Below are 25,422 nucleotides of genomic sequence, written 5' to 3' on the forward strand. Positions count from 1 at the left end.
TATAATCAAATGGCAAAATCAAAAGCCCAAACACATCAAACAAATGGAAAACAACTCTCATATTCCTGACTTTGTACAGGCATTTTTTTATGTAGAAAATTATGCATTTTCTTATATGGAAAATGGTGGCTTAAACCTGGTTTTAGCTAGCTAAACCTCTTACTTGTATGCCTTAGCATCAAATATTCGAAGTATACTTATATGCCCCAGCATCATATATTAGGAATAAAATATGCAGTGTATTTACAAACTTATATTTTCTCATGTCATGTTTATTATATGAATGATTAAACAACTGTCAACCTATATGGCATACTCAGTAATAGTGCATTAAAAAGGCAGTAATTTTACAGAGGATTTATTGTACTCATAGACTGCATAGGCACATATTTTTTAAGACATGTAACAATCTGATCTTTTAATCATTTAGTTCATTTTCAGTATAAGAATTGCATAATACTCTTCAATTCATACAATTCATGTTATGTAATCAACTGTTATAAATATTTTTTCCTGTATCAGTCATATCTAAAACATGTGAGAACTGATCACAAACTTTAGCAAAGTGTGAACCTTCCCAGAATACTTTACCACAAGTTCCACAACAAAAGAATGTATTAACCTTATCAAACATAGGCTCAGGTATAGAGTCCAACTGAAGCTGAACATTGTTATTTACAACAGTCATGGTTGACCAATTAATGCCATATTGGACATTGGGTTCTGTGACTGGTTTATCTTGGTCACTGACTTTCCTTAACTTTATCCAATTTTCTTTAAATACATTGCATGGTACTTGAAGATAGACATTTCCATTGCATACCTGAAAAGAAAAGTATTCATGTATCATTTAATTTTGATGAAAATATCTGTTAATTTTAAATGATTTAACAGATTTTATCCATAATGTGTTATCTTATCATCTTTTTCTCTAAAAATAAATGGCTGACCAGGTTCTCATTAAACTCATGAAAAATCTCTGTACTGTTCTGAATTGAGGTTCATAAACTTTTATTCAATCATAATTTAGTAGCAATATATCCTTCCCACCTTTTTTATTAGAATTTTTTTTATCAATTCCAATAGTTTTCTTGCCACATTTCAATTTTGAGTATTAAACAGTGGATGCTAAGGTGGTAAGGGACAACAACATAAAATTTTATAAGGTTGCACACATGCCTCATTTCCTGAAAGTTCAGAGGATTTAAAAATAAAATGTTTTTTTTTCATAATTTTAAGAATAGCTTTTATGCAAATTTATTGAGAGAGTGGTTCACAAATTTTTAAAGGATGATGGCCAGCAACGATTGTTAAAAAACGTATTTTACAGAATTTGTTGAATTTCTTGTCAAATGTCTTCTTTTTTAGTAATGGCGGAGAAAATGTTAAAAGGGTCATTAACAATAAGGCCTCTAACTATTTAAAGTTAAGTTAAACTATAAAATCAATTTCTTCCAACATTTATTTGATCTTACATACCTTACATCTACTAAATATGTCTTTTTCAGTGACCTTGACATTAAAATATTGTAAAACCTCTACTACTTGTTCTCTAGCAGTGGTTGTCTGTACATTGTAACACATCTTATCTCCTACTATTCCTTGAACCTGAAAAAAAAGATTTATCAATTGATGCACACCAGATTTCACATTGTGTCTCTATATACTGTAAATTCAGAGATATTCCAAAGTTTTGATTATTGAAAATATTGCGACTGATATCTGAAACAATTGTAAGGTTGCAGATTTTTCTGAAAATCACAAAAAGTTCATCTGTATATTTGGTTATTTGTAAAAAGTCACATCAAATGCATGCAATAATTTCTGAATTTTCATTATAAACAATGTATATGAAATAATGACTCCTTTTTTAAAACAGCATACACTGCAAGGCAGTAATATCTCAAATAAAGCTTTGACTCCATATAATTGTTGAGAGATTTGCGCAGCAGTGCTAATATAAGTGAAATAAAATAATAAAAAAATAAAAAAAATAAATAAATATGTTTAAACTAATATAAGATGGTAATATACAAAGATGATGTTATAAAATCATGATGACAAATATTTCTGGTAAAACTAGCCTCTGTCATTGTCAATAATTATGACAATTCTAGTTATTTGTGTTAATTAGCTCAGTGATACAGGTAAGTTTAAGACTATTGATTTAATCTAAAATCTTGAACCTCATTAGACAAATAAAACTCAATGCTCTAAAAAAACAACGTAGCTATGTGATTATTGTGTATAAACATCCAAAGTGTCAAAATGCAGTAGTATGTAAAGAAAATGTATATAAATGAATAGAAAAGCCCCTCCATCCAAATGCTAGTACTTCCTGTGATGCTATTTGAAAAAAATGGTGTAACCATAAGCAAAATATGATATATTTACATACCCTCATGAAAGGCAGTCCTGAAGTGAGAACTACACGCTTCTCTTTTTGACAGATCTACAAATAGAAATGTGTGTTAAATGAATGGAAGAAAAACTGGTGAAATATGTTTACAAAAAAGGTAATGTAGCTTTAAACAAGAGGCTGTCACAACGACAGCAAACCGGATTTATTAACATTTATTTGTGTCCTGGCAATATCACAAGAACCATTACTGATGATTGGTGAAAGTGAAAATCGTCAATATCAAATTTGACCTCCATTTTGTCAAAAGTATCAACATATTAAAATTTGAAAAGCTAAGATTGAATGGTTCGTGAGTAAATGCAACAATGTGAATGGAAACACCATATTACGATCTTTCAAGAACCATAACTCCTGAACGGTAAAAGTCAAAATCGTCATTATTGAACTTGACCTCTATTTTGTCATCAGTAACAACATATTAAAATTTGAAAAGCTTCGGTTGAATGGTTCATGAGAAAATGCACGGACACGACGGGAAACACTATTTTTCAATCTTTCAAGAACCATAACTCCTGAAAGGTAAAAGTCAAAATCGCCATTATTAAACTTGACCTTCATTTAGTTGTCAGTAACAACATATTAAAATTTTAAAAGCTTTGGTTGAACGGTTCATGAGTTTATGCACGGACAACATTTGATTGCCGCCCACCCGACCGGCCGCCTGCCGTACATTCCCAAATCAATAACCGACATTTTTGTCACAAAAATCCGGTTAAAAAATGGTTGATAAGATTTAAAAGAAATAAAATATGAATAAGCATCACATGGTAAATAATGTTCACATTAAGCCGGATACCAAAATCATAGAAGCTCTGATTTGATTTGTAGGTCCTGAGAAAAATGTGAAAGCAAACAATGGGACAACTGAATGGATGACCCGCCAACCCTGATGGACAGACAGAGGTATGATCATTATTGTGATTCCAACAAGTCCCTAAAAAATCTATAATGGAAAACATGACAAATGGACAAAAAAATAACCAGCCAAGACTTAACAAATAAACAAGTGCTTCTTTTGATCTGATTTATAAAAATAACAGATGTATCAATACAAGAAATACCAAAAAGAAGATTCCAACAATACCTCTATAGCCCTGTCATGACTATCAGTATTATCAAGTATATGTACATCCACACCACAACTTCTTAATTGTTTTCCAAGTCCTTGTAACATAGAATCCACCACTACAGTAAAATCTCCTGGAGAGATTGGGGATTCTGCATAGTGTTGTGATTGTTGGTTTGGACCTGGAGGCTGAAAAAGCAAAAGGTTTTTGACTGATACATTGGCTGTGATCATTTTTTTATCAGCTCATAGACATAATTTTGCCATTTGACAGTGACGTTATCAACGTTTTTATGATTTACTCTTTGAATATGGAATCTAGAATTAAATTATAAGAAATGATTGTAATATTTTTTTTCAGTCTATTCGAAATAACATAAAAAATGTGGTGCACACTGTCAAATAACCCATTACACTCGTTATTCAGTGTGCAACAAATTTTTTATCTTATTTCTTCATCACCTAATTTTCCTAATTTTTTATATTATTTCCTCATAGACAGAAAAAATATTACAGTTGTTCCTTAAATAAACAAATAACTTCCATGTGTGCTTAAAAATGTAATGATCCTATTTAGTACATATACTAGAATGAGGGAGAAGATGGTACAACACATAAAAAACAAAAGAAATTTATCTAAATGAAATGTCTTTTAATACTGGACAGAATTTTAACCTCTTTTCTCCTAGTGTCTATAACTGATGAACATCCTACATTTTCCAATATATTTCATATGTATGAAGGTGTATGATAATTCAAATATACATAGTGAGAAATATCAAGTTTTATTTAGAACCAATTGGTAGACAGCTAATTAATCAAAAGTACTGACCAACAGTTTAGGAAGCCTGGGTTTTATTTTCTGACCCTTTGCCTTGGCCTTTTTCTTGTCTCCTCGACTCATTTTCATCCATCTCATAGAAGTTAATGGTTCCAAATCTATTTTTAGACGTTCTTCTCTTGCTATTTTCACAAGTTTGTCATAGACCTTTAGAAGAATGTAGGCATCTAATGCTGTAATTATATAGCAATACAACTTCTCTTAGTGCTTATGACAAAGCTATTTTTGATCATTTCAAAATTATTTTTTTATTTAATACATTTATTCAGTATTTCAAAAGGTTAGATTATGAAACTGGTCTCATCATCATCATTTTTATGATTTATTCAGGCTATTTCAAAATTAATTTTACAAATTGGTAGAGAGTCACTCCTATTAAAATCAAATAGATTGTAATTAATTTAAAAAGATAGCTTTAACAATTATAGGAAATATTTAAAATTATATACATGTAAACGTGTCCATCAACTCTTATTTGAATCAATAAAATATCTTTTAAAAAATACTGTTAAGAATAAATAGTCATCAAAAGTATTGGTTATTTTGGACAAGTAAAACATGTATTAATGTTGACCTGTGTTTCATATTGGTTACTAAACTAGAGTGCACACGCTGAAATGTCTCGCCTTCTTTACTAATCATTGATATTATGTTGATAGTTGTTAATATAAAGCTTTATTACAACTGTCACATAAACTTAACATTAACCAAGAAAACTAAACATTGACCAATGAACCATGAAAATGAGGTGAAGGTCAGATGAACCATGCCAATCAGACATGTACAGCTAACAATTCTTCCATACACCAAATATAGTTGACCTATTGCTTATAGTTTTAGAAAAACAGACCAAAACACAAAAAACTTATCACTGAGCAATGAACTGTGGAAATGAGGTCAAGGTCAAATAAAACCTGTGTGACTCAAGGGTCCGGAAACGGTCATATATGCCAGTCATGACCGATTCGGAAACTCAAAAGTCCTAAATCATTTATTGGTATTTAGGTCAAATTTTATTTTCCAACAGAAATAATTTCGGTCATTTCGTTGAGATCGAGTTTCAAAATCGCCATTTTGAACATATTTTTGTATTGTTATCGATTTGATGTATTTAAAACTGCCACTCCAGTAAAGTGTTATAATCCTGAGGGCCCTCTTAATAACTATATTAATGCCTCGGGGAGCTATTGGCTAATGATTGCTAATCTCTTTACCTGTGTTTTTAATTCAAACCTGACTATTAATCACAAGCTCCGAACTACTAACACACGTGCTTTGTTTACTATGGTAATACGCATGCCTGAAATTCTCGTCCACAGATTTGACATTAAATCGTAAATTTAAAATGATTTCATGCTAAATAAAGCAAGTGCAACTATTTTCATTAATATTCTTACACTAATAAAGGTAAAATATTACAAAGCCGATGTTTTCCTGTGAATTTGATAAACAAAACTAATCCCGGAAATGAGTCCGGAATTGTTCGTTTTAGTATTGTCGCATCACATCCGGTTTTGAATTTCGACTTCAGAATCGAAAGAAACGTAGGCGATGACTGAAAAAGTTACCGTTTTGAGTCATTAAAATCCTTTTATTTTTAAACTGTTGCCTTCCCTTAATTGCTCTTGATCGATTTTAGGAAAACGGTAGGATAAATCATGAAGTAAATGCGATGCAACAGTGAAACAAGTTTGTTGATGCTACGAGTATGAGCATACTCATGCATATGCTCATACAGTGATGAGATTTTGACAATCTTTTTTTGAAAAGGGGCATCAACTTTTAAGTTATATGAAAATGACCGAAATTAGGTGAAAAAATTTCCGGATCCTTGGTGTGACTGACCTATAGATCATAAAATATTCCCATACACCAAATATAGTTGACCTATTACATATATTATTAGAAAAAAAGACCAAAACTCAAAAACTTAACTTTGACCACTGAACCATGAATATGAGGTCAAGGTCAGATGAAACCTGCCAGCTAGACATGTACACCTAACAATAATTCCATACACCAAACATAGTAGGCCTATTGCATACAGTATAAGAAAAACAGATCAAACACAAAAATTAAACTATAACCACTGAACCATGAAAATGAGGTCAAGGTCAGATGACACCTGCCAGTTGGACATGTACACCTTACAATCCTTCCATACACCCAATACACTAGACCTATTGCTTATAGTATCTGAGATATGGACTTGACCACCAAAACTTAACCTTGTTCACTGATTCATGAAATGAGGATGAGGTCAAGTTAAAACTGTCTGGTGGTCATGCAGACCTTGCAAGGTACGCACATACCAAATATAGTTATCCTATTACTTATTATAAGAGAGAATTTAACATTACAAAAAATCTGAACTTTTTTTTCAGGCAGGCATTGAACCATGAAAATGAGGTCAAGGACATTGGACATGTGACTGACGGAAACTTCGTAACATGAGGCATTCATATACAAAGTATGAAGCATCCAGGTCTTCCCCCTTCTAAAATATAAAGCTTTTAAGAAGTTAGCTAACGCTGCCGAAGCCGGATCACTATCACTATGTTGAGTTTTCTGCAACAAAAGTCGCAGGCTCAACAAGAATACAATGATAAAAATTTTGTAAGCAGTAAAAATGTATGCAGTTTGAATGTTTTAAAATTGTTTTCCGGTGGAGAGTTGTTTCATTGGCAAGCATACCACATCTTCTTATATCTATACACATGTAGTATTTATGTACCTTGTAAAACAAAAGGTGAATATTCTGCTTTTCTTTTAGGCAACTTCTTGTATCGCGGATATCTTGAACACAAAAATCCCTTAACAGTTATACTATATAGAGCATTTGTTTTGAAAATTGGTATTATTCAGTTAGCAGTAGTACCAATTAGGCATTTATATCGTTTCATTAGACCTACTGTTAATACAATTATGGTTACACTAGTACACAATAAAGAATTGAAATTATACCTGCATATATAATCTGAGGTTGTCTGAGTGGTCTTCTCTCCCAGTCAGACATCTGTTCAGATTTATTTAAGGCTTTTCCAAAACACTGACGAACAAGTTCACTCAGACCTCTTTCTTCTACTTTCTGGAACTTGAAGTTTATACCACTGTCATTATCATCTTCTTTGTCATCATCTGATGCATCTTCTGTATCTGGCATAAAGTTAACCACTTTATCTAAAACCTTTAAAAGTCAAAAGAATGATTCATATTTTATAATGACAATTATCTTACCAAGAAAATTTTCATGCAGTATATTATCTTTTTCTATCAATGTATACTTGTGTCTTGTGATATTGATTATACAGGCTTATTGTTGAGATTTTTCATCTATTGCAGGGATTGAACCACCTAGAATTCTTGGGTTCAATGTCTACACCAAAGACTGGTTTAGGCTGGTTTGCCAGAAGTCTAGGTATAATTCATGATCCAAAGACTGATTGGCTGAGGGTCAGAACAATCTCATGTAGTTTGCAAGAAGACAATTCACCCATCCTAATTGGCCGTTTCAGAATCTAAAGCATCATGGGTAATTTCATTTTTCTTACCCCAAAATGAAAATAACATCATGTCATTGGTTAAATTTCCATTGTTTATGACATTTTTAACCAATCAGAACGTTTTGGTGAACACTTTTGAAAATATTACCCAGGATGCATTAGATTCTGAAAAGAAGAATTACAACCCTCAGCTGATAATGTAAGTGTCCTGATCATGCATGTAATATAACATTAAGTATCCATGAATCAATCAGTCTCTTCCATGTTAAGTACATATAAGTCATTGATATTTTGTTAATACATAATCATTTTATCACTTGCTTTTGTTTTTCTTTTTTATACTGGTCCATTAAAACCTTCAAGGGACATGATCAGATTTTAATCCAAAAATATCTATTTGGTATTAAGAAATTGAAAATCCAACTTCAAAATTTGATGCGTTTCTGGCAAAGATGTTTCAAGCAAAAGATTTGAATGATGCAATTTGTGTATGTTTGATTCTTTCAATGGTCAATTACACTGCTAGTGAAATATAAGTCCCGTGCAGATATCATTCAATATGCTTTTGAACTGTAATCAATTTTTCTATTAATGCATTATATTTCTATCATAGAATTTATTATCCAAATATATCCATTAAGAATTTTATGTTTGAATTTATCTTTAGTTGGTTTGTATATAACCTGCATGGTTGCTTTTAATCCGTCTTGATGATGATTAATCCCCTGATAAATACATATATATACTGTGGATTTGTTACTATATATAAGATACCAATTTTTGTGGGTACAGGTGTACCACCAATTCAAATATTAACAAAATTACAAATTTTCTATGCAGAGATTGGCAAAACCATGAAATCAAATATCTAAGAAGATGCAAATTTTTCTCAATTCAAGAAAATTGATACCCACGAAAATAAACGAATCCACAGTATTTGTGATTGGTTCTGTGGTATGTGATCTGAAGATGTTGCTACTCATATTTTTGATGAACCTGTTTGTCAATCAAATCTATAAACATTATAAACAAACTCACCTTCTGTGCCAATTTTTCTAAATCAACTACTCTCTCCATCTTAGCTAGAGTTTTCTCCATAAATGGGAATGTCTTGGTAAACATTTTAAAATCTGAATCTAATCCATAACCTACAAGAAAGAGTTAATTAACTGAAGCCACTATTTTGTGGATAAATAGAAACTATGTTTACAAAGTTAGTATCTCCCTTACCTACCTATTTATCATTCATATTCAATTAAACTTAAATAAAAAAACAAAAATGCCAACAAAAAAATTAAAACATGACTCGTTCTTCATGCTCAACAGACCAACCAGCCCAAGTTTGTAAAAATATAGTCAGGCATTTAAAAATCATCTCCACAGGCCCATAAAATCGATAATTTTTTTTGGTAAAAGTCAGCTTTGGAGCCTTTAGATTCAATAATTTATCTTGAAGAGTGATGATTGGTTAGTATAAATAACAATGAATATCTAAAAAGGTCAAAGTCCCATTTATCCAAAATAATCATTAAATGACAATATTATGGTGGTAAATTATGTGGAACATAATGACAAACAATCTCACTCAAAAAAGTTTAAGACCTCTTATAGGAAGTAGCATTCAGAACTCAGAAGATAAAATAATGTTAGAATTGGACAAAATGGCCAATGTCCTATACTGTAACTCTGTAAAACATTCAGAAATCCAAATAGTGATATATTATGGATAACTAACATGATCAAGATCAATTCTATAGAGTATGGTAGTTTTCAAGCAAAAATCAAAGAGGAATAGTTTTCACAAAATTATAAAGCAGTTAGACCAAAAAAAACTCTTTTACTATGTCCTTCAGTTGCTGTGCAACTTATTTCTATGCAGGGTATCCAAACTAAAATAATATCAATAAACCGTTATGTACCTAATTTGACAATATCTTGATTACAGAAGACAGATATCACCATTAGCTGCCAATCATCTTCTGTCAGAATTCTCAGTAAAGTCTTCACATCAATCAGGTATGCATGGTCATAAGTTGCTAACTGTATCAAAGCTACCCTGAAATACAAAGAAATGGTAAGATGATTTTAAGGTTAAACATTCAACTATAAAATGTTTTTAAATGGACGTAAAATTCTTCAAATAAGTTATCTATAACTGAGGTATGAAGCATCCAAGTCTTCTACTCTCTATAATATAAAGCTGTATACCAATAGTTTACGTCTCTACTACCCACAGGCATGACTAAAACATGGAATTCTTTCATAATGCTTGTTTATATTTACAATCTTTACTTCAAATTATTTATCATGTAATCTGATTTGTAAAGAACTAATTTGCATGTACTTAGCACTATACAAATTTCAACTTACTTTTGTACTTGTGAACCAAAACTTGGTTTCCATTCTGCATCAATGCCAATCATAGTTCCTGGCTGAAGAAAAGTCATGATTAATAACAAATCGGCAGATCTTTAAAATATTATCTTACAAATAAAATTGATTGTAATATACCATTACACTGAATCATGTATGATTTAAAGCATTTTTCTGGTCATATTTTTTGTGTCTTGCATTTTTTAAACAAGATAAACATTATGAACTAATGATTCCCCTGCTATATATATCTGACAAATAATAAGTTGATCAGTGATAGATATGAAATTTAATGGCATGTTATTTTATGCTCACACAAAGCTTGGTAAATATGTTTAAGGATCTATATATTTAATCAGTGGAAGTTGATAAATGTTAATTCTTTTCAAAATGCATCATACTAGATAACATTCTCAAATAAAGCTTTCAACTAATTTCAGGAAGCTCAGATTTGTAGTTCCTGAGAAAAGTACTAAGATGGGAAGTTTAGGGGGTCTCATGGGGGGTTCTGATCCCTGATCCCGCTTACTTTTTTTGTCAGGTTCTTGTATCCCACTTACACTATGTACATAAGCAATTCTTATTTTTTTGTAGTTTCACATGTCACGCTTACAAAAATTGGCAATCCCGCGTCACGCCTAGACCCCAATGAGACCCACTGCGTAGAGGTAAACCAGTTTAATCCCCTCTTTTTAAGAGGGGTAATAATCTAGTTCAAAATTAAATGCAGTTATTTATAATTTTTCTTTTTAATATAGTAAAAATAAATCATCTCATATGTAAATTATTAAAAAGGATGTTCAATCTAAATCTTAATCTTAAGCTAACACACATTGGCATTTACAGAAGTTGTGAACATCAAAGAAATAGAACTTTAACCTGTATGTCTTAACATGATGCCGTTTTACTTATCTTACAAATTATAAAAAGAATTGGATTAAATAACTTTTCTAATTGGATTATATCCCTTCTTCATCTTTCTAAAATTGTTCATTTACAAATTTATAAATTATTAAGAAACTAAAGTTTTAACTCCCTTGAGCAAAGTTGACCGTAGATGGATTTGGCTATTATTCTAAGGTCTTTTTTGTCACAAAGCCCTTCAATTTAAATTTTTTTTTTGTACATCCTTGGCTGTTACATATTTAACCTTGAAAGTTCCTGATCAAGGGCTAGGTAAATCCAGAAAAATGCTTTTGATGCATAAAATGTATTGTGTTGCTTAATTTATTTTCTGTTAGTTATAAATGAGTATTTTTATTTCAAAATATTTTTTTCATACAAGGTCAATTCATTGCACTAAGAAAAACAGGATGGAAAAACTTGAACCTTCTTTTCAATAGATTTTTGTCAAACCAAATTAGACACGATTTCAAACTTTAGACTGGTTCCTAAGTGTACAAACCTTTGTAAGAGTAGACAGACAAGCCTGGTACTTTTCTTTGGTATCTATAACAGTAATATGATCATCTGGTAGGTTTAAGGTATAATAGTGAGCAGACATTTCTGTTTCAGAATAACAGTCATCGTCCCAATTTTCTCCTTCTGCGTTTTGCTCTTGTTTATCTTCTCCTCTGAAATACCAAGAATAGCATTTGACTGAAATCATGAAGTATTAAAGAACCTTAGTGAGCACGCTCACATACCCCACGTCCCCACATTGTCATTGGAGAAATTAAATAAGTATAAGAAAAAATATTGAATAATAATTTCCTGTCAATATACATAGTATGTCCTTATTATCTACAAAATTTCATGAAATTCTGTTGTGTGTTTTCAGAGGAGTTGAGATGACAAACTGTTGCAGAAGTACATTGAAGCAAATAAGTTCAAAGGGGCATAACTCCTAGAAAAAAATTGAACCGTAATTTCCTGTTGATATGCACATCTACATAGTATGTCCTTATTATCTACAAAGTTTCATGAAATTCTGTTGTGTGGTTTCAGAGGAGTTGCGATGACAAACTGTTGCAGTAGTACATTAAAGTAAATAAGTTCAAAGGGGCATAACTCCTAGAAAAAAAATTGAATCCCAATTTCCCGTCGATATGCACAACTACATAGTATGTCCTTATTATCTGAAAAGGTTTCGTGAAATTCTGTTGTGTGGTTTGAGAGGAGTTGCGATGACAAACTGTTGCAGTAATACATTAAAGTAAATAAGTTCAAAGGGGCGTAACTCCTAGAAAAAAAATTGTATCGCAATTTCCCGTCGATATGCACAACTACATAGTATGTCCTTATTATCTGAAAAGGTTTCGTGAAATTCTGTTGTGTGGTTTGAGAGGAGTTGCGATGACAAACTGTTGCAGAAGTACATTAAAGTAAATAAGTTCAAAGGGGCGTAACTCCTAGAAAAAAAATTGAATCGCAATTTCCCGTCAATATGCACAACTACATAGTATGTCCTTATTATCTGAAAAGGTTTCGTGAAATTCTGTTGTGTGGTTTGAGAGGAGTTGCGATGACAAACTGTTGCAGTAATACATTAAAGTAAATAAGTTCAAAGGGGCGCAACTCCTAGAAAAAAAATTGAATCGCAATTTCCCGTCGATATGCACAACTACATAGAATGTCCTTATTATCTGAAAAGGTTTCGTGAAATTCTGTTGTGTGGTTTGAGAGGAGTTGCGATGACAAGAAACAGGACTGACGGACTGACGGACGGACTGACGGACGGACGGACGGACAGGTCAAAAACATTATACCCTTCGCAACTTCGTTGCGTGGGGTATAAAAATGATGTTATAAGAATAATGAAACTGCTGTCTGAGAAAATGTAAAAGTTATACAGATTTGGGGAAAACAAAACTACCCTATAACTGCAGGCAGCTTATACTAACAGTGATCAGAAAGAAGGTATATTTACAACTGATAATGCTGTTTTTTACAGCTGCTTCTACTATATATTTATGCTTTTATGTGAAAAAAATACTTGTTTTAAAAATTCCAATAAACCATTACTTAAGACGTTTTGGCAACTGGCCTTCTTCAGTTTCTTTATTTTCCTTTTTAACTACATGGTAGACATTTTATTTTCACTATCATTAAGATGTTAAAGATGTTTTCCATAACATTACCAAGGAACTAAATCTATAACAAACTTACTCATCCATTTCCCTTCTTTTTACAGCAACCACTTCTGGAATACATTCATCAGACAACTGGAAATTTCTTGCCCATTTAACAGCTTCCGTAAGTTCATTATAACACATTAATTGTTCTACTAACTGTTCCTTCAAATAGTCATTATCACTAACTGCATTCTGGAAAATAAAACCAGGCATTTAATAGATCACATTCATATTTGTGCACTTTCCTATAAATTCCCTATGCTACAATGCCTATGTTATCAAGTTATAGTCAGAAACGATTGGTTGATGACTAAATTTTTTTCAGAAGTTCAATCAAACTTCTGTTGTTGATCGATGGAAGTTTTTAAAATAATTGAAACAAAATCATACATAAACTGTACCCAGAGAAAATAAATGTTTTTTGTTGTAACAAACTCAAAAATAAAACAAATTGATAGCAATATTAATGTAAAAAGCAAATATATGTAAAAGTTCAAAGTGAAAAAGTTTATTTTTATCAGTCACTACATAAATCTTTTTTCAATTCAACTATTACCTCTACTAGTTCTTCCCAACTTCCTGTACCCATCTTCCCCTACAATAAATACAAATAAATTCTATGATCAATGATTACAGAGTAACTTAAATCCAGTTATTATCTGGATTTTTATTTTATTACAGGTAAGATATTGTAGGTATATACATATATAATATATAATTGCCAAAACATTCTAAATACTTTATGATGTTATTTATTTCTGTTTTGACCCTTTTTTTATATATGTCAATGTAAATTTTTTATCAACATAATGCATATGGTCACTGTGGTAAATTTCATGAATGCCACAAGTTATGATGTCGAATGCCTATTTTTCTGTAAAACCAGATGCTCCGCAGGGCGCAGCTTTATACGACCGCAGAGGTTGAACCCTGAACAGTTGGGGCAAGTATGGACACAACATTCAAGCTGGATTCAGCTCTAAATTTGGATTGTGATTAAATACTTGACACAGCATAGGTTTCTGACACAGAATGAATGTGGTCTAATGAGACTTAAAATATTTGTTTTGCCTTTGAGCAATTCACTATGCTGTTGAATATTAATCCTCTCAAAAAAATGTTTGAAGAAATTTTCTTTTTATTTATTAAAACTGAAATGAGAAAAATTTAACCCCCCCCCCCCCCCCTTTCCCTTTTTCCAAAACTGATCTCAATTCAAATTTCTAATGGAGTTTGCAACAATAACTACTTCTTTAAATACATCATAAAATATTAAAATGTACCAAAAGGTGCTTGTTATCACTGAATGGTAAAGAAATGTTTTAATTTATCAGTTGGTAGTAAAAGTGAATATACATTGTATATTGTATAAAACAATGATTTAAGTTGATTCAATTACTATTCTGGACAAAGAAAGATAACTCCAATTATTGTGCAATTAGATATTTCTTGCTATTGCGCAATACTGTGCAATTGAAAATATTTGCTATTGCACAATACTCTGCAATTGAAGATTTCTTGCTATTGCGCAATACTGTGCAATTGAAAATGTCTTGCTATTGCACAATACTGTGCAATTGAAGATTTCTTGCTATTGCTGAATACTGTGCAATTGAAAATTTCTTGCTATTGCACAATACTTAATATAATAATTTTGGATCCTGATTTGAACCAACTTGAAAACTGGGCCCATAATCAAAAATTTAAGTACATGTTTGGATTCAGCATATCAAAAAAGCCAAAGAATTCAATTTTTGTTAAAATCAAACTTAGTTTAATTTTGGACCCTTTGGACTTTAATGTAGACCAAATTGAAAACTGGACCAAAAATTAAGAATCTACATACACAGTTAGATTTGGCATATCAAAGAACATCATTTATTCAATTTTTGATGAAATCAAACAAAGTTTAATTTTGGACCCCGATTAGGCCAACTTGAAAACTGGACCAATAATAAAAAATCTAAGTACATTTTTAGATTCAGCATATCAAAGAACCCCAAGTATTCAATTTTGGTTAAAATCAAACTAAGTTTAATTTTGGACCCTTTGGACCTTAATGTAGACCAATTTGAAAACGGGACCAAAAATTAAGAATCTACATACACAGTTAGATTTGGCATATCAAAGAACCCCAATTATTCAATTTTTGATGAAATCAAACAAAGTTCAATTTTGGACCCTTTGGGTCCCTTATTCCTGAACTGTTGGGACCAAAACTCCCAAAATCAAACCAAACCTTCCTTTTATGGTCATAAACCTTGTGTTTAAATTTCATAGATTTCTATTTACTTAAACTAAAGTTATGGTGCGAAAACCAAGAATAATGCTTATTGGGCCCCTTTTTGGCCCCTAATTCCTACACTGTTGGAACCAAAACTCCCAAAATCAATCCCAACTTTCCTTTTGTGGTCATAAACCTTATTTTAAAATTTCATAGATTTCTATTCACTTTTACTAAAGTTAGAGTGCGAAAACTAAAAGTATTCGGAGGATGATGAGGACGACGACGACGCCAACATCATACCAATATACGACCAAAAATTTTGAAATTTTTGCGGTTGTATAAAAAATCACAATTACATATATTAAAATACATTTCTACCAGTTGCTCTTTAACATTCTTTTACCCTGGTACAATGTACTGTTATGGTTATTTCTTTCAGCCTACATGAAAGCATCATCATACATGTATTACCTCTATATATCTCCTGTACAAAAGATACCTCAATGCTCCTACTCCTCTGGCTTTACTTATGTTTGGACATAATTCTGAAAATAAGAATAACATAACCAAATATATTTGCTAGAATCAAAGAAAGTAAATATTATACATGTTATATGTCTGGATGTATTACTGTATTGGGAAATTTTAGTGTGTCTAATTTTCACTCTTCCTATTTTACTGCAATATAACCCTACTCAAATACTGAATTGTTGATGGTAATGCATTGTAAAAGGCTATGTTATGTGAATAATAAATACTTTAGTCTAAGATAGTCTGTTGTACAGTGTACAATTTCATTTTTCACATAAACATCATGTGATAACGTCAGAACTCTATGCTGTGTTGTATTGGGAACAGTACAACATTGTCTGCATGAAAACATATATCTTATGGAAAATGTCACCTTACAGAAGGTTTTTATAGTGGTGAGGAGGTCAAACTGAAACTGTGTGTTTGAAGGTAGAAATCTAATTTAATTTTAACATTTGCTTCATTCCCCTGTCCTGCCTGTGTAAAAATCTAGGTATGATCATCGAAAAATGTCACGTGATACAACTTTTCAAATCTCCACATTGACACATCAACTATCATTGAATTCTCCAATAATAGTGAATATTTAATTACCCCCTCATGTTCAATTTAAACAAAACCCCAAAACAACCTTATATACAATATTAATAATTAAATTTTGTAAGGTGAAAAATATATTTGTAAAATTGCAATCAACAATCTTTCATACCAATTGGTTTATAACACAGAAAATTACTTCTGAAAAGTTAAGTACCTATATGTATTGACTTGTTTACAGTAGATGTCGGCAGAGGACATTTTAGCACATTGATAGGACATTTGAGCGAAAAAAATCGGACGTTTGAGCGCCAAAGAAGAACCCATTTTAGGGCCATATTTTTAACACATTTTAGTGAAAAGTAAAATTGTCATTGCCCATTTTAACGAAATATTTTCAACCCATTATAATATATAATAAAGAAAAAACTTTAAAAGACTCATGACAGCACAATATTAAACATATGATGTCCATTAAAATACAGCACTAAATGTCTAAAAGATTTAATCAAATGTTAAAAGTTTGTTCTAGCCTGGAATTTATATCCTAGAGAACGTATCGTAATTGGATCTGAATATACCCCCCTGTACAATACTGTTGAATTGCATTATAAACTGTTCTATCTCTTTATCTTGTCTAGATTTTGGTGCACATTCATCTATACTTCGTATTTATATATATGTTGTTGTTTGCAATTTGATAATAGTATAAAACAAGAATGTGTCCCAAGTACACGGATGCCCCAGTCACACTATCATTTTCTATGTTCAGTGGACCGTGAAATTGGGGTCAAAACTTTAATTTGGAATTAAAATTAGAAAGATCATATCATAGGGAACATGTGTACTAAGTTTCAAGTTGATTAGACTTCAACTTCTTAAAAAACTACCTTGACCAAAAACTTTAACCTGAAGCGAACAGAAGAACGAACGCACAGACGGACGGACGAACGGAGGCACAGACCAGAAAACATAATGCCCCTCTACTATCGTAGGTGGGGCATAAAAACACGTAAATAGCTGGGTGACAACTATAACATTGCTCATTATAATGGGCATGGAACACCTCTGGACAATTATTTGTTCGCTTTGAATTACACTGAACTTCTTACCAAAGCTTAATGAGTATTATTCCATCAGGTAAGTTTTCGCTAAAATGGGCTATCGAAAATACAGGTGAACGGATTACTCCCATGCTAAAATGGGCTCTAATGTCGGCGCTCAAATGTCCCCTAGTAGTTCAATTTTTTTTGTTAAAATGTCCTGCATCTGTAGATGTAATATTCAATTTAGATACCAATCCACATTATCAATAAACACAATGCATTGATTTCATTTATATAAAAATCCTTATCTTTATCATACATTTATTTTTAAGGAAAGGAACAATATCAAACTCAGTCTTGTTGAAATGTGTAGATAGGTTTGGTACAAGTGAGTTAAATAAAACAATTAAATTTTGAAAATTTTGGTCTATAAATGTCATGCCATGTGATTATAAACATTACCTTGTGGGATATCATACAACTTCATCAGTCTTGCTGCAAGTTTACTAAGTGTCTTTTTATTTAATTTCTCCCTCTTAGGATTGGTTACACCACTTTTACTATAAAAAAAAATGAAATATTTCGATTTTACAGAATACTTTGCTCTGAAAAAATACCACAAAATCATACTGTTATCTATAGGTGGTAAAACGTTTATTTTTCTCTAACAACTCGATAACAGACCTGTATAAGACGTCTGTGATCATAGTCATACAATTGTTTTCGTCTTTAAAACTGAAATTTACATATATCAATAACAAATCGCTATTTCAGAAATTGTTGAGGTGGACATGAATATGAGAGAACATTAAAGTAGAATAAGAACAAATATCCTTGTAGTAACGTACAGTACCTTATTACATCATCTATAACAACATCTCTATCCACCAGACTATCTAACATCTGTACAACCATTTGTTGTAGTTTTAGGTTACCAGCTGCATATTGTTCTAAAACATTTACTTTGTCCTGTAGAACTAATGGTAAAGCTATCTAAGGAAGAAAAATGGCATGCTTAACATAACAACCAAGAATACAATGCAGATTTCTTGAAAGTACAAAGTTTAATGTCACTTTTTTACATGATCTACATTTGTACATTTTAATTTATTACCAAATGAAATACTATAGATCTATAGATATGATCATGATAGATAAAAATATCAATGGTAATACAATGATGCACACACAAAAAATAAAGGACCCCATCCTTATATGATTACTGTCAAATGTAAAATAATGTCAAGATACATGTACTTACCTCATCTATAGTAAAATGATCTTGAAGTCTCAATTTACCAGCAACAACAGCAGCCTAAAAAAATAAAGGCATCTTCCTGGTCATCTAAACAAAAGTTAATAAAAGTATCAGATTTTATAATATCAAAGAAAACCTTCAGAGATGTTTGCCACAATGTAACATGTTTATGGCCATGGGCTATCCGGAACTTAGACATGTTAAAGATAATCTAATTTAACAGGAACAGCTAGCAATTTGTTAATATATAGGCTTTGCATTGTAATAACAAAATAACTAATTTCTTAGTTTTGTGTTGGAAGTATAAAGTGATTGATGATGACCGGACTATGTATCATGAATACAAAAATGGTGAAAAAGGGGACACATTAGCGAAATCCAATGACCATTTCCATATACAGTGTATATATGTAATCAAATAATAAAATTCATTTGGGTTTATAGTGTATTGTGGATTCACTTATTTTCAAGGGTACCAATTTTCGCGGACTAAAGAAAACTTACATTTGTTGATATTTAATTTCTTTGTTTTGCCAAAGTTTGCCCACAGGCCAATAGAAAATTTGTCATTTGTTAAACATTTAATTTTGTGGTTCAACTTTACCCACGAAAATTGGTATCCAATGAATAATAATGAATCCACGGTATTCTCTTGCCATTAATCTATTCATAAATTACCTCGTTATATTTCTTTTTCTCCAAGAAAGCTTTTATATGTGGCAACATGTATTCATTTCCATGCTGAATCAACTGAAATGCCGTGACTGCCATAGGAAAAAGTGCTGTATTATATCGTGTGCAAGCTTCTAATGCTCTCAATTTGATATCCTCTGTTAATAATTCTTTCTGATTTACAATATGGGTATTTTTTAACCATGCTAAAAACTCCTTCATGAAATAGTAACTCAGTGATGATGTTTTACCCGAGTTGTGCTCACGACAGTTTTCTATAAAATAAATAACAAGAGCATATGGATGACTTGATCTTGAATAATATTCTCTAATTAAAGTTGAAGCCTGGGATTTGTCTGTTGGATTTTGATCAAACCATTTATTCTCTACATATTCCAATAATCTCTGCATTTCTGATCGAGATGGTTCATAGACAGACTTCATCTCCAATGTTTTTTTTAACCACTTTTCAGAAACTTTTGGATTATTTTGTTTAACTTCACTCAAATCAAATTCAGTGTTACTTCCAATAACCTTTTTGGCACTATTTTGCTTCATTTTCTTAGGATTTTTGCTACCTACATTTCCTCTTGATAAAACAGGAAATTCTTCTGTACAAGTTTTTGATGGTTTGTAAATGTCTGGTGATTCTGGTGTCCTTTCAGCAGATGTATAAGTCATTGCATTTGATGCTACAGTGTGCTGTAAATTAATATCTACACATATACTTGAACTTTTAAATTGACTGGAATGAGGCTGCACATGTCTCAAATTAGAAGATGGAAGTCCATAACTCTGTACTAAGGGATGTGGACGCATTTGGTTTTGAAATGGCACTGTGTTATCACAATTCTTCTGAGTAAATGGATGTGGTCGTATCTCATCGTGTAATTCTGATTTATCTGCCCTTGATGTTTGATTTGAAGGAGTATGGTGTGGTTCTGATGAAGAGGCTTCTTTACTAACCAGGACATCTGCAGGTGAGGATAAAATAAACCCTCCATCTTCATCACTTGATTCTTCATACATTTTAGTAGCTGTCAAAAAAAAGGAAGATACTGTGACTTTAAAAGTTAGAAAGATTGCTTGGGCAGAAAAATATTATAGAACAAAAAATGATCTACAAATATACTTACTAGACTAGTGGACTCCTACAACTACTATATGGAAGTCAATCCACTAGAAAATATTTGGTTAATACCATGGTGGGTAATCTTGAATCAGATTGTTTTCAAAAGATTTAATAGCAGCAGTGAATGGCACCTTGCTCCATACTCAGACAGAATGGATAGAGTATTTACATTTTTTTGAAGGATGGAGGTCTGACTGAAAGGGTGGTGGTCATGAACTTGAGGGCTTTTATAGAGTAAAGGGGACTTTCAATATTTAACAGATGATGGTCTGCATGGGGGCCATCAAGCACAAACGCCTTAGGCATGTTATTGAAAACACTGAAACACTGAAGCTAATCAACATATTTGGATATTCTTCCAATCCCCAATCCCATAAGTTTTCTAACATACATTGACTTGAGTTCTCATATTTTTTCATTTAATTGGATTACAATATTATCAAGTTGATTTTCATTACCAGGCCATTTGAGTCAGTTAGAACAAAGATCACTTATCATACTAATGCATATGTAAACAATGGTACATGTAATAGTATTATTAATCTGAATAAAAAAATGAAATATAACAAGTTCCCTTACCTTCAGACAATGACTGTCTTGTTGTAATAATTGTTAGCTTATTGCTCTCTGTATCATCAACTGAAAACATAAATTTATTAATACTTAACAATGAGGCGATTCTATTCAAGAAACTTTACAAAAATAAAACAGTGCTATTACACAGTATAACACAAAAAAATTAAACTACATTTCCTAGATATAAAGATTATCTGCACACTGATGCAACTACAGACTAAGTCAAAATACATAATTTACAAAGTCTTCTTAAACCTCATCATTTATTTATCTATAAAAATGGTCCTTCCCTAAATAGGTAGTCCTTAAAATTCTAAACAACCAATGAAATTATCCTTATATCAAAATACTCATTTAATGTACTAAACTTTCTTACCAAATTGCTGTTACAACATCAATTATCTTCAACTATTGTTTTTCTAGATTCATTGCACATGTTGCAATGCTTAATAATTGTAATTGCGAACCAAATGAAACTTTTCCACAGAGTCAATTCCTGCTGATCAATCTATTTAAACTTTTGTCTGTTCTATTGTCTCATAGGGGCCTTGGTGGCCCAGTGGTCTAAGTAGTTACTACTGTAAGCACTAGCTAGTCAACACTGAGGTTGTAAGTTGGAACCCTGCTGGTGCGGGTGAACTGGAGTCCAATCTGAATTGACTAAGATTGTCAGTTTTCCTATTGAGGTCTTTGTTTTCTCCAGGCACTCCATCTTCCTCCACCAATAAAAATTGGTGGCCAGGAAATAGCCCAAAAGAGGTATGGAAACTTGCGGTATAATTTCAGAGAGATCAATACACCGTTCCAAAAGTTATTATCTGGAAACTAGAAAATGATTATTTTGGCCCTTTTAAATAAACTGTTGGGACCATAACCCTCAAAATCAATCCCAACCTTCCTTTTGTGGTTATAAACCTTGTCTTTAAATAACATAGATTTCTATTTACTTATACTAAAGTTATTGCCCGGAAACAAAATGTCTTTGAATGCCGCTGACGCCGCCATCAGTCGTATAATAAAATCTGCTAAATTTCCTTAAATTTACCAATTCTGGGACAGCAACCCACCAACAGTTTATCTGATGTGTCTGAAAATTTCAGGGCAGATTGATCTTCACCTGATGAAAATGTTTATAACATGTCAGATTTGCTCTAAATGCTTTATTTCAGAGCTATAAGCCAAAAACTGCATTACAAATGTATACCCCTGTGTTCTATTTTTAATAGCCATGCATCTATCTTGGTTGATGGGTGGGGTCATCAGATACATTTTATTAACTACAAACTAAGGGTAAAATGTATACTACAATACTTTATTTTATATTAGCTTTGTGGAACAAGCAAAGCTTTTTTTTATATTCCGTCTTGTCTCTAATGAAAAATGAATGAAGGTAATTTTAATTTATACAGTATGCTAGTACATATAACTGACCCAGGTTCTCTGCTGTATTGAGGTTTATGAAATGTGCTGATCTTCTTTACACCATTTCTATCTGTTTGATGTGATTGAATGTTCGGTCTTACAATGGCTTGAATTTGATATGCTCTTTTTTAATTTCTTCATAAATTCAACTGGAATTTGAATAAAAAATTGGGTGCAAACCAAAGGCACTCATCTCAGAAAAAAATTTCCTATATACCTTTAATAATAAAACAAGGTACTTAACTCGCGATTTGTCAGGCAATGATGAAATTCCGTTATATGCAGATTTCTCGGCTGTCAACCAAACTAAAACTTGTTATGTCGTAAATCTAAATTGATTTATCTTCACGATGGTGTATATAACGCCTACTTTTGCTGGAATCATCCGTAGCAATCCTACCCAAGTATGTCAATTGTAATTATTTCGTCTACAAAATTGGCAATAGGTCCGAGAACAGAATTATTTCGTAGTGCATTTCTTTTAGAACATAAATGAAAATAAAAAAAATCCCACCTGCGCTTTCTCAAAGAAACTTTTACAGTGTGTTGTACTACTTTTGGGACAAATTATATCAAAATTATAGAAAACTTCATATGCTCTAACTCAAAATATGGACAATTTTATGTTTAGGGCGTCTTGAAATCTTTTGACAGCTTCCAAAGTGCTAATTTTCAACCTTTTTCAGCTGGACCAAATCACTACTTTCCTTTAAAATTCTGGACCCAAATTTTTTTACAGTGTAATTTCACCCCCATACTTGCAATTTGAGGCAATAAAAATGGAGAAATAAATTTGGAAGGGGTATAAAAATTAATGGCAAGTAACCCACTGTCAACACTAGGGACTATATTTGTGAACAACGAAAAACAAGGGACGACAATTGGAGTCTCGGACCAATAAACGTCTTGCAGTAAATGATTAATAATAAAAATTGTTTCAGAAAAAACTGTTAGTTTTCGTATGAACATGATGAATAGAACTTATCATCCAGTTAGTAAAGATGAATAAGATACTGTGAAAAAAATCTAACAAGTGTTATTTGTGGTGTGTCTTATAAGTTACAAATTTTCCCATGACGTCAATGTCATTCAGACTCTCTCTTGACTTTACCTATAAAATATAACTCCGAGAATCATTTAGACTTTCCCATACAATTGACAAATCGGAAACCGAGATATATAAAAAACATTGCGTTTATTGCCAATTCATTGTCAATAGATGAAATAATTACAATAATGACAATTGACATACTTCTGTAGGATTGCTACAGATGATTCCGACCACAAAAGTACTTAGTAGGCGTGTTGTAACCATTGTAAAGATAAATCAATTTAAATTTACGACATAACAAGTATTAGTGGGGTTGACAGCCGAGAAATTGGCATATAACGGAATTGCGTCTTCGCCTGACATTTTTCTAAATCGCGAGTTATTAAAGTACCTTGTGTTAAATGTATATAAAGGTATATATAGGGAAAAAAAATTCTGAGATGAGTGCCTGTGGTGCAAACTTGTAGGGTGCAATCGGAAATATGGTGAGAACATGTGAGCATCAAAAGTGTCCTGGAAGACCTGGTACTAAAACAAAACGTTAAGATTCTGGTTCAGTAATGTCTATGAGTTGGCGAAGAACTTTCAGTTGTTGTTTACCCTAAGACTAAGTATATAAATCACAATTCAAACACAGAATGTGTTAGCTGACAGTTTAAAAACACAAATAAAGACTGAAGTAAATTACTGAAGATTTTACAGATTTCGAATATACCTAATTTTGCTAAATCCAAGAAACGGTCAAATTTCTCTTGAGTTTTGGCGTCAAACTGAACGCTTTTGTCGTTAGTTTTCTTGTGAAAGATACTTGAGACAAAATCTTTTACAATAACCCATATAATCTGTACAAATATTATCATTTCATGTACAAATTATAAGTTCTACCCTCTTTCCCGATTTTTTTTTGGTTTGAAGTGATAACCGGAAGTTATGGTTCATACATAACAATGTAATCAATGACGGACCATACAAGAGATTTAATGCCGGAATAAAATAGTTTATGCCGTTTACTATGAGTGATCATCATCATACCCCAATGTCAATGAGATCTTCTTCTTTTTTAGTTTCTAGAGATAGATGGCTTATATAAAATTTTACAATATAACACATTACGTAATAGATCACAAAAATAATTAAAAAAAAACCATCAGTGAATTTATGTACTTTACATGTTAAAACAAATGGAATGCCGGCGTCATATCTAATTAAAATGATCATGGTTGCAAATTTATTTGCTGTAATTTATTTAAAGCCTTTTTGGAACGTATGCTAGATACACTTACTGGAAATGATAAGATTTGATCGAAGGTTTAAATTTTCTCCTGGACAACATATATGCTGGGACTATTTACTACTCTAGTATAATAGTCCCAGATATATAGTGACATAAATGGCATAAATACATGTATTTACGTTTTAAGTGTATGTATTCCTATTGGCATTAATTGTGGACCTTTAATAGCAGAGTTATTCCTGAAAACCTATTACTCTAAACTAATAATGACCAAACTCAGTAAAGACTCGTCATTGTTACATTTGGTTGACACATTCAATCAACAATAAAAAAAATTAAAAAATATACTGAAATTTTCATGACAAACGAGTATTTCTGTTAAAATTGTTGTTAAATGAGTTGGTGCGACAAAAAAAAAATATTGCACGGTATACTGAAATTTACATGACTGGAATAC

The 25,422-nt window shown here is 31.8% G+C and overlaps 1 protein-coding gene across 2 annotated transcripts; it reads right to left on the reverse strand.

The window, feature by feature from the left end:
- Positions 1 to 485: 485 nt before the first annotated feature.
- On the reverse strand, positions 486 to 24,672 carry LOC139512969 (exonuclease mut-7 homolog). 2 transcript variants are annotated; one of them, XM_071300974.1, is made up of 19 exons: positions 24,447 to 24,672; positions 21,262 to 21,321; positions 19,557 to 20,587; positions 18,882 to 18,935; positions 18,474 to 18,613; positions 18,083 to 18,180; positions 15,978 to 16,051; positions 13,836 to 13,874; positions 13,314 to 13,471; positions 11,611 to 11,779; positions 10,203 to 10,264; positions 9,752 to 9,888; positions 8,871 to 8,980; positions 7,294 to 7,516; positions 4,321 to 4,502; positions 3,507 to 3,677; positions 2,399 to 2,452; positions 1,480 to 1,608; positions 486 to 823 (listed from the first exon to the last, which is right to left on the reverse strand). In XM_071300974.1, the coding sequence occupies exons 1-19, from the start codon at positions 24,589 to 24,591 to the stop codon at positions 491 to 493; spliced, it is 3,369 nt and encodes a 1,122-aa protein (XP_071157075.1). In that variant the 5' UTR covers positions 24,592 to 24,672; the 3' UTR covers positions 486 to 490. The 2 variants fall into 2 exon arrangements, with proteins under 2 accessions (XP_071157075.1, XP_071157076.1); XM_071300975.1 differs by lacking the exon at positions 24,447 to 24,672 and adding an exon at positions 21,635 to 21,664.
- Positions 24,673 to 25,422: the final 750 nt, after the last annotated feature.

Source organism: Mytilus edulis, chromosome 2 (assembly GCF_963676685.1).
Source record: "Mytilus edulis chromosome 2, xbMytEdul2.2, whole genome shotgun sequence".
NCBI lineage: Eukaryota > Metazoa > Mollusca > Bivalvia > Mytilida > Mytilidae > Mytilus > Mytilus edulis.

Coding starts and splice junctions, on each gene's coding strand:
- LOC139512969 (XM_071300974.1), bottom strand. CDS start 24,591: ATGATAATATTTGTACAGATTATATGGGTTATTGTAAAAGATTTTGTC. Junction 18,936..19,556: donor AGAAAAAGAAATATAACGAG/GTAATTTATGAA, acceptor TTATTTTTTTAG/GCTGCTGTTGTTGCTGGTAA. Junction 10,265..11,610: donor GTCTGTCTACTCTTACAAAG/GTTTGTACACTT, acceptor ACTTTTCTTCAG/CCAGGAACTATGATTGGCAT.